Below are 12,578 nucleotides of genomic sequence, written 5' to 3'. Positions count from 1 at the left end.
TGCTTTTTTATTTGACTTCATGGTTATATACAACACATTGCTCATTTCTCATAATAAAAGGGCCAATTACCCTCAAACACATGTTAGAGTGCATCACTGTCAAGCATCCAAGCAAACCAAACTCAACCGAAACCTGGAAACTCTTAGCTTGGTGACCCTTATGATAAAATTTAAAATAATTTTACAATAAAAACCCAGTAATAGCTGCCTTACTTCAAATTCTGCCAGCATAGAGGAAGAAATAAATAAATTGAGCAAATACCATCTTAGATTGGTTTTATCAGGAGGCAACATACATGTGGGGTGTTATCAGGATTTGTTAACAGGTTAAATAGCACCTGCTGAGTCGAGAAGTCCCTGGCTAGAACCCTCTCCAATATAGTCACCTGATGGCTGACTGTGATATAATACTCACAATGTTAGTAAGTAAAAAAAATAACAATCTGCACACTCCTCTCCATGCTTGCTTGCTATTTCTGATACAATCTTGCTAACCAGGATATCAGAATATATCTCCATAAAGTAGCTTAAATAACCCAGAGACAGCTAATATTACAACTGATTGATAATTAGGGCTGAGTAGGATGACTGTTGCTGACACCAATTTTTATGAAAATAGATAAAATAGTTTCTGATTATGATTTTTAATCAACTATTTCATGTTTAGGAGAGGGTAAATGCCTTATATACAAGTTAATTACAAGGTAATGAAGTCACTATATATACATGTAACAAACCCACGATTTGTTGCCTATTAGTCTATTTCTGTATACAGCAATCAAGAGAGCTTCACCTACAGATCAAAGTTACAGTGGAGTTCTTTTAGTAGTACCCAGTAGGGTTGCCAATTTACACTGCATTAAGGAAGATATTATCATATTTATATAGAATCAAGTTCTCTGCATGTTTATTAAAAGATAAGCAAGATAAACTCATTCCTGCCAAATGTTAATTTGTTAATATTTAGATTTGTTGTGTGCAGCTTTATAGGTCCCCCAAGGCGTATATTTCATGTATATAACAGCACCTTACATAACCTAAACATGTAGCCTGCCTGAGGTAAATATCTTACCGAGCACTACCCGTGTTTTCTCGGGTCATGTTCCATCCATTCACACTTACGACCTCGTCGTCAACATGAACTTGTCCATTCTCACTTGCGACACTTCCCTCTTTGATGAAAATGATGCGAATAATTGAATTCTTGTCACAGGGTGACCCATTTTCTACTGCAGTATCACTTCTAAGTCTGGTCCTGGCCCTGTAGTCTAGCTTATCTTGAGTCAGACCCACAATTATCCCTAAATCCCGTGGTAGAAAGTCCTGAAAAGTCACAGAAAACACTTGGTCTTTACGTGGGGGTTTGGCAGGCGGGGACATTTTTTCTTTGTGCACATGTTCTTGGGAGCTACAGTTCGTCAAGGTATCCTTCAATAGAGGATTTTCATATATACTCCTGACTGCGGAGACTTTAGTCTTGTGGTAATCACTATGTCCAAAATTTCCACCTCTCTCATCCTCATCTGAAAGATTTTCATTTAAGCTTCTTTTCCGGAATTTATTTCTTTTCCTCCTGTTTGGTGAAATTCCCCTATCTCCCGAAACACTCCGATGTTTTCTGAATTTACTAAGGTAAGATTTTAATGCCTCCATGAAACCGAGGTGGTCTGCACTTGGAATCAATACACGATGTCATCCGCTATGTAAGATATGGGGGAACAACAGATGTTTCTGTATACCATGACTTCTGCGCTCTTTTTAAGTCGCTCTGCAGTACTATCCATTAATAACCAGCCGATTTCTAGGGTGTTATCTCCCCGTTAGATCTGTGACACTTTCCTGTAAACAATGCGAGGTTTTACGCGGCTTTTGTGTTGCTTACCATAGTAACAATTAAAATACTTATATCTCATCATATCTCTTGTAAAACATTTCCAAAAACCGTGAAAACATTCCACTCCTTCTAATACACATTTTAATGATATTCCTCGTGTTGTAAAAAATTATTTCTTTTTGGAGCATCCTGTCGACTGAAATTATGACACGTGGAATCAAAAATAGCGTGAAATGGTTTTCCCTCCACCACGAGCTTTGATCAGCTGTTTTTCATCATGCGGTGTGGGAACAAGCGCTATGCCTGTATCAGCACACCCCAGGAACTAGCTAGTAGAGCCGTCCACCGCTGTTGATGCTGCATGTATATATAGGCGATTTATTTTTGCATCGCAATGACAAAATAGGACCTCTAAATTATGAACGTCCCCGGATAACACTGTTTAAAGCTCACCTGTGCCGAAGGCTCAAGCGAGTTTTTTTTATGATCATATTTAGTCCAGCGTCCGTTTGCCTGTCTGTCTGTCTGTATATAATCTTTCACTTGTTTAACCTCATTCTCGCAAGCCATGGTTTAACCTTTTCTCAAAATGTATCCTTAGATGGGGACGGGGGAATGGGTTGGAAGCAAATTGGAAACGTGTAGGGGGGGGGGGGCTAAATCAAAGAGAAAAAAATCAAACCTGGAAAAAAAAAAACTCGACAAACAAAAAAAACAAAAAAAAAAACTAGAGGTACTGTGAGCAAAGAGCTCACTAAATGATACCCCCCGCCTCCCATATGAATAAAATGGTGTCCATGTTTTGCTCTGGAAAATCCAAAAAATATGTCAGATAAAAAAGTAAAATAGGTGCACAATGGCAATATGTAATAAAGATTCTGTGAAAGTTTCATTAAATTTCCTTCAGTGGTATGAGAGGAGTTGCGGATAAGAGATGGGTACCCCAAAGCGTAACAGACGGACGGACGGACGTACAGACGGACTGACGGACGGAATTAACGATTACTATATACCCTCCCGCTTTTCAAGCGGGGGGTATAATAAAAAAGGAAAATTGTCTAAACATGAAAATCATATTTCGTGTGTGGGTGTGTGTGTGTGTGATAGGTTCGAACTTTTTTCAGTACTAAATTTATCTCCAAACACTACCAGTTTACCTTCTTTGACTACACTGCAATGTACCTGTTGAAAGTGGGGGAGGGGGGTGGGGGCTAAATTTTAAGCTAGCCCCAATCTTCAATGCCTATATTATGTCTAGACTATTTTGGCCAAAAAAGGGGGCGTAAGTCCCCCTTAGCCCCCCCGTTTCTGACGCCTATGCGAATTCTTGAAAATCAAATGGTATTTTCTAAAAATCCTCTCCTCTCAAGAACTACTGGGATAGAAAATATGAAACTTATGTGAAACCATCCTAAGGGGGTGTTTTTCCACAAATTTTATTAAAAAATTTGCGGAAAGACAGTGGAGCATGTTCATTTTTTTTTTCAAATTATGATGATTGTAAAAAAAAAAATAACGATCAGTCGATCAAGCCAATGTTGAATATTGCGAAATTACTGAATCAGTAAATATATAAAATATGATGACAAAATTGTTTGTTTGTTGGCGGATACAAAGGGGGGAGTTCCGGGGGTTGGACCCCCTTTATTTTTGTACTCTGAGAGAGAAAGAGAGAGAGAGAGAGAGAGATACGAAAGCCCGTATAGAGAGAGAGTTTTTCTGCAATATAGATATTTATACGTCTCATAATTTGGAAAAAATAAAAATATTTCTGTCCTTTCTGCTCGCTAGATCTGTGGAGTTTCGCGTATATGCTTTCCTCGCTTTCCTCCGTGTATACCTTCACAACCCCGGCTATGGGCTCCGACCACCCACAAGTAACATGCGAGGAAGATTCCAGCGAACTTTAGCTATACCATTTTTGGACTGTCTTCAGAATTAAGTAACTAACTTTTAGAAGTATGCATAAAATACACATTTTTTGTTGCCGGAAAATACGCAGATTCAAGCATTTGAAAGTAATGTACCGAACAGAAAAGTTATAGGAAGCCCCCCCCCTACCCCCTTCCAAAAAGGAATTTAGAGTGTGGTGCATAGGGGTTTTTTTTGTTTTTGTTTTGTTTGTTTGTTTGTTTGTTTTTTTGCTTGTCATCTGTTTTTGGAGGTCCCCCTTCTCATAAATGTAGCTACGGACTTGAAGTGGCCGTGGTGTGATTCTATGCATTAGTGGTGAAGGCACCGACCTAGAACCCCACCCCCCTTTTCAAAAAATGTTGGATCCGCCCCTGATTTGTTATTTACTCTCAGACCATACGATGACCATACGATGGTATATGAGGTACATATACTGACTACTGAGTATACAAAATACAAATCACGTAAGGAAGAGTAGTGTCAAACTAGAACTGTCCAAACGGGACAAAATACCCCCGCTGGGTTTTTCAGAAGTAGGTTTTTCCATAATAAAGATATGTATCAAACACGAATTATGAAATTTTTCTTCCAGGGACCTTGAACTTCCCCAAATGACCTTGGGTCAAGGTCACGACACACCCTTGGGTCATGGGCAATCTTTGTGTGAAATGAGAACCTACCAAGTTTATCCATAAGAAAGATATGGACCGGACACGAATTATGAAATTTTTCTACCAGTGACCTTGAACTTCCCCAAATGACCTTGGGTCAAGGTCATGACACACCCTTCGGTCATGGGCAATCTTAGTGTGAAATGAAAACCTACCAAGTTTATCCATAAGAAAGATATGGACCGGACACGAATTATGAAATTTTTATTCCAGTGACCTTGAACTTCCCCAAATGACCTTGGGTCAAGGTCATGACACACCCTTCGGTCATGGGCAATCTTTGTGTGAAATGAGAACCTACCAAGTTTATCCATAAGAAAGATATGGACCGGACACAAATTATGAAATTTTTCTTCCAGTGACCTTGAACTTCCTCAAATGACCTTGGGCCAAGGTCATGACACACCCTTGGGTCGTGGGCAATCTTTGTGTGAAATGAGAACCTACCAAGTTTATCCATAAGAAAGATATGTATCAAACATGAATTATGAAATTTTTCTTCCAGTGACCTTGAACTTCCTCAAATGACCTTGGGTCAAGGTCCTGACACACCCTTGGGTCATGGGCAATCTTTGTGTGAAATGAGAACCTACCAAGTTTATCCATAAGAAAGATATGGACCGGACACGAATTATGAAATTTTCTTCCAGTGACCTTGAATTTCCCCAAATGACCTTGGGTCAAGGTCATGACACACCCTTAGGTCATGAGCAATCTTAGTGTGGAGTAGTAAATTTTAATGTCCCTCTGTAAGAAAGATATGGACCGGACACGATTGCACAGACAGACGGACAGACAGACAGACGGACGGACAGACAGACGGACAAGGTGATTCCTATATACCCCCCAAACTTTGTTTGCGGGGGGTATAATAAGAAAATATTACTGAAAACAGGCCAATATCTTTTTAGTAAACAAAGACAAATTTAACACTGAGTCAACATTTGTGATAGACATTATTTTCTTAAACTTATAAGTATTTACATGAGAACATTACTTCTTATCAATAAGTTTTACACTTAAAGACGAAAAATATGGTCATTCCATTATATAATGGAATTCATCACTCAAAATCTTTTTATTACATAAATGACATATTCTTAAAGATCTAGCTGTCAGTATTAGTCCATCTATATACCCGTTTCGACTGGAAGTTTGTGGTTACAAGTTTTAAATTTTGTTAATACAATACCTAAGTCTTTGGGGAGTTTGCTTAAGTATATTTTACACCAATCTAATGCAAAATAAATTGCATTTTGCCAATATATGTTATTTGTGTTGAGTTCAAAGAATAGTTAATTAGTACTTGATTTATTAACTTAAAACCAGCGTCAACAAGTTGATTGCTTTTTTTTCAACTCTTTTCGGGGAGGGGGGATGTCTCTCATTGAAATCAGGTTTGAAAACATCACCAAATTTTTAAATATACAAGAAAATGAATAAATGACCCTTGAATCTTCCCGTTTGTTGAACTTCGGTAATATTCCATGTATAGCACTGACAAAAATCGGGGGTCTATAGTTTTTGTTCTGTCTGCCCGTCTATCCGTTTGTCAAAAACTTGAACCTTGCCCATGACATTTGAGCGGGCGGAGCTATAGCTTTTATATTTCACAGGTATTCTTTTGTAATAATTTGCGTGTTTGAGAAACACTGATGCCCCCGTATGGTAGCTAATTGCAAGAGTTGAAGTATCTCAGATGTCAGTCAAACCCAAAAAGTCAAGGTTAAAAGGTAAAAAATTCTTGGTTTCAAATAGGAAGATCTTGTCACATAGAATGCGCCTGTGAAATATGAATGTCCTAGTGCTCTTCAAAGTAATGGCCAAAGATATGAAAAAATTAAAGTGGCTCAAACTCTAAGGTAAAGGTCAGAAATATTTAATACCCATTGGAAGGTCTTGTTAAGATCAATACACATGTGAAATATCCGTTCAAAAGTTATGGCCAAGGCGAAAGTGTGGTAATTTTTTGAAAAAGTGGGTCAAACTCCAAGGTCAAGGTCAGGAAGTCTAATCTGGGGGTGTTACTCAAAGAAAACCCCTGTCACAAGGAATACATTTGTGAAATATGAAAGCCAAAGTCCCAACTACTCAAAAGTTATGGGCAGGAATAAAGTTTTTGTGGACAGACAAGGCATAAACTACATACCCCCAAATATTCAATTACGGGGACAGTAAATCAACTGAAGATTCCTTCAAAGCAAAGTTCAGAATTTGTTTTAGAGGCAAATTGTGCACTCAGATCAAGTTAACCCGAAAACAAAATGTGTTTGTGAAACACTATGCGCCCGGCGGCAACAAATTTCGAAAAAAGCTATTTTTAGCACATGGGTCACAGTCAAGGTCACAAGGTCATTGAACTTGGTATCATTTAAAAGAACTTGATTGGTGGAGAATGCATACCAAATATAAAGTCTCTATACCTCATGGTTCAAGTTATGATGAAGGTTCAAAAAAATTATTTTTAGCATAAAGGTCACAGTCAAGGTCACAAGGTCATTTACCTTGGTGTCGTTTGAAAGAGCTTAATTAATCGAGTAGGCATACTAAATATGAAGTCTCTATCTTTATTAGTTCAAAAGTTATGGCGAAGATTAAAGTTTGAAGACAAAAAAGCTATTTTTAGTATATAGGTCACAGTCAAGGTCACAAAGTCATTGAACTTGGTGTTATCGGAAAGAGCTTAATTAGTAGAGTACGCATACTAAATATGAAGTCTCTATCTTTCATGGTTCAGAAGTTACAGCGAGGGTTAAAGTTTGCATATAGGTCACAGTCAAGGTTACAAGGTTATTGACCTTGGTGTCATTTGAAAGAACTTCATTAGTGGAGTATGCATACCAAATATGAAGTCTCCATCTTTCATGAATCAAAAGTTATGGCGAAGGTTAAAGTTTGCAGACAAACAAACAGATAAACAAACAGTTAGACAGACAGGACAAAACAATATACGCCCCGGATCGATAGATCCGGGCGCATAATAATCTTTTAGTCAAAACTTTACATAATATAAACAGCAACTAGAGGTACTGTGAGCGATGAGGTCACTAAATGATACCCCTCGCCTCCATATAGTTATAATGGCAAAGTCCATGTTTTGCTGTGGCCGGAAAACCCAAAATATGTGTCGGATCAAAAAGTAAAATAGGAGGTGCACAATGGCAGTATGTAATAAATATTCTGTGAAAGTTTCATCGAATTTCATTCGATGGTATGAGAGGAGTTGCGGATAAGAGATGGGTACCCCAAAGCGTAACAGACGGACGGACGGAATTAACGATTACTATATACCCTCCCGCTTTTCAAGCGGGGGGTATAAAAATTGTTATAAATTCCTTTTATAACCCCACTTTAAAAGTGGGAGGGTCTACAGTGATCGGGATATTCGTCCTTCCGTCTAGCTGTATATATACGTCCGTCTGTTACGCTTTGGGGTACCCATCTCTTATCCACAACTTCTCTGACACCACTGGATGAAATTTGATGAGACTTTCACAGAATCTTTGTTACATAGCGCCATTATGCACCTTCAATTTGACTTTTGGATCAGGCACACATTTCGGGTCTCACAGAGCAAAACATGAATTTTGTCATTATAACCATGTGGGAGGTGGGGGTATCATTTAGTGAGTTCATTGCTCTCAGTACGTCTACTTTTTATTCCTTGATTTATGCAGTATTTTGCTTAAAACAATATGAGCTGCAACTTCGATGTCGGAATTTTTTGTTGCAAAATTGTAAATAACTATTTCAATAACCAAAATATGTAATGTTAAAAAACTTCTGCTGTTCATATTTGCGATGGAAGAACTATTTATAAGCTTCGATTGAATCAAAATTACATTATTGTCGTCCTGTACAATAATGATTTCTTATATAAAACTCTAAATTGGATTGTGTATAGAAGTCTTTCTTCTGCCCTTTTTTTAGTCTAATTGATCATAAAAATTTAAGTTACATACAAATTTATCATAATAATATATAATAACACTTTTTAACAGCAAAATAAAATTTAAAACTAGAGGTACTGTGAGCAATGAGCTCACTAAATGATACCCCCCGCCTCCCATATGAATAAAATGGCAGTGTCCATGTTTTGCTCTGGAAAATCCAAAATATATGTCAGATCAAAAAGTAAAATAGGAGGTGCACAATGGCAATATGTAATAAAGATTCTGTGAAAGTTTCATTAAATTTCATTCAGTGGTATGAGAGGAGTTGCGGATAAGAGATGGGTATACCCCAAAGCGTAACAGACGGACGGACGGACAGACGTACAGACGGACGGAATTAACGATTACTATATACCCTCCCGCTTTTCAAGCGGGGGGGTATAATAAAAATGCAGCTCATAATCGGAGTAATTGGACGAGCCAGCAACATTTTTAATATTAAGCTACTTTTATATTTCACTTGGGAGATACGTATAAATGAAATTTTCACAGGGGTCAGAAAAACAATAATTTCTACAAAACATTTCAACCATATGGACTAAAGACAACTCTTATTTTCCTCGGGAATGCATACGATACATACGTACATGTAGCAGTTATCTTTCTTTTCACAAAGAAGCACGTTTAATATGGTTTCGGGAGAAAACTAATATGATTGCCCCACTCCCAAATGAATATTAAATAATTCTCTTTATTGCAAAATGCACCCAAGTGGCTCAAGCAATACAATCCATCATAAAAGAAAAACAAAACAAAAGAGAACAATGATTTATATATATATACATATAATAGTCGTATAGAAATTTATTCCCTATATGTTACACCGATGTCGACCTTTCATTTCTCAATTTTAATATTTGAAATACAAATTGCTAGAAATAAATACCAGTATTTGAATTTCATTTCTGAAGATAGTGAAAAATAGGCGTTGAAATGAAAATGCTCATAAAAGGTCTCTAGATTCTCAAAGTAATCTATATTTACCCTCGGCAATTCTTCAAATTTATTCTTTAAAGTTAATCTAATTATATAGGAAAATGAGAAAATCTCCAACAAATTCTTCTATTTGAAAATAGATCAATAAATACATTTTAGGAAGTTGCATGTTTTCAGGCTTTTGAAGAAACATATTCTGCATGTACTTTTAGGTCACCTGAGTAAACTCAGGTGACCTATTGCTATCCGTTTTTGTCCGTCGTCGTGCGTCGTGTGTTGACATTTGAACATTTTTAGCTTCTTCTCTGGAACCACTCAACCAATTTCAACCAAATTTAGTATACAGCATCTAAGGGTAAAGGGTAACAAAAATTGTGAATTTTATGGTCCCTGTCCCCCTGGGTCCTGAGGGGTGGGTCCAAAACCACTAAAATTAATGAAATCTGTAAAACTCTTCTTTCTTACTCCTGGACATCAAGCAGGCAAACTGTTGGCATGAAAGTAATGAGCATTGAGTCCTCTACCAAAATTGTTGAAATTCATGGCCCTTGGGTCAGGAGTTCTGGTGTTAGGGTGGGGCTATATAGATCATATAGTAAAAGTGCATTATCTCTTTGAAAATCTTCTTCTCTGCTCCTGGGTATTAAATAAACAAACCAAGTACATAGTTATGATGACTAAGAGTGCCTCTTCGAAAATTGTGAATTTCATGGACCTTAGGTCAGGGTTTCTGGTGTTAGGGCAGCCCTGGCTCTATTGATTATATAGTAAAAATATATTAATTCTTTGAAAATCTTCTCTGCTCCTGGGTATTAGATAAACTATCTTATGAGCAAGAGTGCCTCAACCAAATTTGTGAATTTCATGGCCCCTGGGTCAGGGGTTTTGGAGAAAAAGGGGGCGGGGGCTCTTTTGATTATATAGTGAAATGGATTTATTTTTTAAAAATCTTCTTTGCTCCTGGGTATTAACAAACTAACTAAGTATATAGTTATAATGAGCAAGGGTGCTTTCTCCAAAATTATGAATTTTATGGCCCCAGGGTCAGGGGTACTGGTTTTAGGGCGGGGCTCTATTTATTATATAGGGGAAATGTATTAATTCTTCAAAAATCTTCTCCTCTGCTCATGGGTATTCAATAAACTAACTTAGTATATAGTTATAATGAGCAAAAGTGCCTCAACCAAATTTGTGAATTTCATGGCCCCTGGGTCAAGCGTCTTGGTGAAAGGGGGGGGGGACTCTTTTGATTATATAGTGAACGACATTAATTATTTTAAAATCTTCTTCTTTGCTCCTAGGTATTAAACCAATGAACTATGTACATAGTTATAATGAGGAAGGGTACCTCTTCCAAAATTGTAATTAATAACCCCTGGGTCAGGGGTTCTGGTTAGGGTGGGGCTCTTATGATAATATTGTGAAAATGCATGAATTCTTGTAAATATTTTCCTTTGCTCCTAGGTATTATGCCAATGATCTAAGTATATATATTTATGATGATGAAAGGTGCATCTAGCAAAATGGTTAATTTCATACCCCCTGGGTAAGGGGTACCGGAAGAGGGGGGGGGTACATAGTCTGAAAATAAATTGATGCTTTGAAATCTGCTCTTCAGTATTACTCAACCATTTATGATGAAACAAAATTTATGATAAAATTTCCAAAATTCTGAAATACGTGGCTCCAGGGTCAGTGGTTCCTGGGGGTGGGGTGCACAACTGGTTGTAAAGTGGAGATGATTTTCTCTTTGTTACTCTGATCTATACCTCTGGTTAAGTAACTAAAGTAAGCATGCTAAATGTATAATTATGATAAGCAATGGTGCCTCTTTCAAAATTGTGAATTTCATGGCCTCTGGTTTAAAACACAGACCAAATTAAAAATGTTGGAAAATTGTAACATGATACTCAGGTGATCTATAAGGCCCGTGGGTCTCTTGTAGTTTTTTCCTTCTATTTACAGTCGTTTCATTGCAAAACATCATAAATCACTTCTTCTTTCAGATCATGCTAATAAACATAGGTACCTAGGGCTAAATTTAAGGGAGTTCGATTTTGCTTAATATGTTTATTTTGAAATACTTTTTTCAGGTACAAATGTAAAATTTTTTATAGGACCGTTTCCAGGATTTTCGAACTTCAAAGAACTGTGAATCACATTTAGACGAATAAAATGTAGATTTTTGCATGGAAAAATTTCAATTCCAAGCTTCATTTTGAGACTTTCTTATTTCTAAAAATTAAAATTGAAGACTTATCATAATATTTAGCAAGGCCCTGTCACACCAAGCTTCACACGGAGTTTACGGCGTTGTTAATTTTTTAAAATCGCCGTGGAATCATGCACAAATTTCTGTAAAATTTTCAAATATGAAGATGTCACGGCGTTCCTACGGCGACGGACGAGATCCTACGGCGATATCACGGCGTTCTAACGGATGATCTTCGGCGATTTACTGCGCTTCCGCGGAGTTTTCACGGCGCGTTAGGAGTTTTTCTCACTGCGCTGGCTGCGTTCACAATACGTTCACAACGCGTTCTATACTCATTGACTTAAATTCAGAAGGAATGTAAAACAGTTTTGTTTAAAGAATCAAGTTACACGATGAATAGACTTCTAATCATGCCAAGAAATATTCTTATTAATTAGAAATGTTCTATTTACATAATTTAGTACTTAATTATTAATAATTTTATGATTAAACTCCTCTTTTAAAAAAAAATATCGGTTGAGATGTGTTGTTAGATTTTCTTTGATTTTATAATGAATTTAAAAAAAAAAATAAACACACTGAAGAGTTTTCTATTAAATTTAAGTGAAACAACAGAATAAGTTCTGATGTAATTTTCTCTTCCATTTTTGTTTTCACTTAAATGCTGTGCAACAAATACACATTTCCCATTGCTCTTGTTTTGTGAGCTGTCTGACAACGCCCTAACAACGCCGTAAAGCGCATTGTGATCGCCATTTAGAAACGCCATTGATCGCAGTGGAAAAAAAAAATCACAAGACGATTCTCATTAGAAGCGCCGTAAAAATGCAATAGAAACGCAGTGACATCTCCAAGGACTGACATTTTGAAGCGCAGTCTTTCACTGCGTTTGTGCCGCGATTTGCTAAAAATTAAAATTTTCTATGGCGTTTTTATCAGAGCGATCACACGGCGCGTACTTTGTGCATGCCCAAAGTGATCGCCGTCCCCTGGCGTTCTAAATGGGTTCATTCGTATATTTAGCGTTTTGCATTGTGTTATATATTGTGTTTTAT

General features: G+C 37.1%; 1 protein-coding gene across 1 annotated transcript in view; it reads right to left on the bottom strand.

The window, feature by feature from the left end:
• The window catches only part of LOC134266075 (uncharacterized), a 56,331-nt gene extending 54,160 nt beyond the window's left edge, over positions 1 to 2,171 (bottom strand). Inside the window, exon 1 of the mRNA XM_062748314.1 lies at positions 1,073 to 2,171. Coding sequence (XP_062604298.1) covers positions 1,073 to 1,653 — 581 coding nt within the window. The 5' untranslated portion in view covers positions 1,654 to 2,171. The remainder of the gene's footprint in view (positions 1 to 1,072) is intronic.
• Between the last annotated feature and the right edge of the window lie 10,407 nt (positions 2,172 to 12,578).

The sequence above is a fragment of the Saccostrea cucullata genome, unplaced genomic scaffold, assembly GCF_032062105.1.
Source record: "Saccostrea cucullata isolate Sc308-1 unplaced genomic scaffold, CSIRO_AGI_Scuc_v1 ctg256, whole genome shotgun sequence".
Taxonomy (NCBI): domain Eukaryota; kingdom Metazoa; phylum Mollusca; class Bivalvia; order Ostreida; family Ostreidae; genus Saccostrea; species Saccostrea cuccullata.
This window is presented reverse-complemented; position numbering and strand designations above follow the sequence as displayed.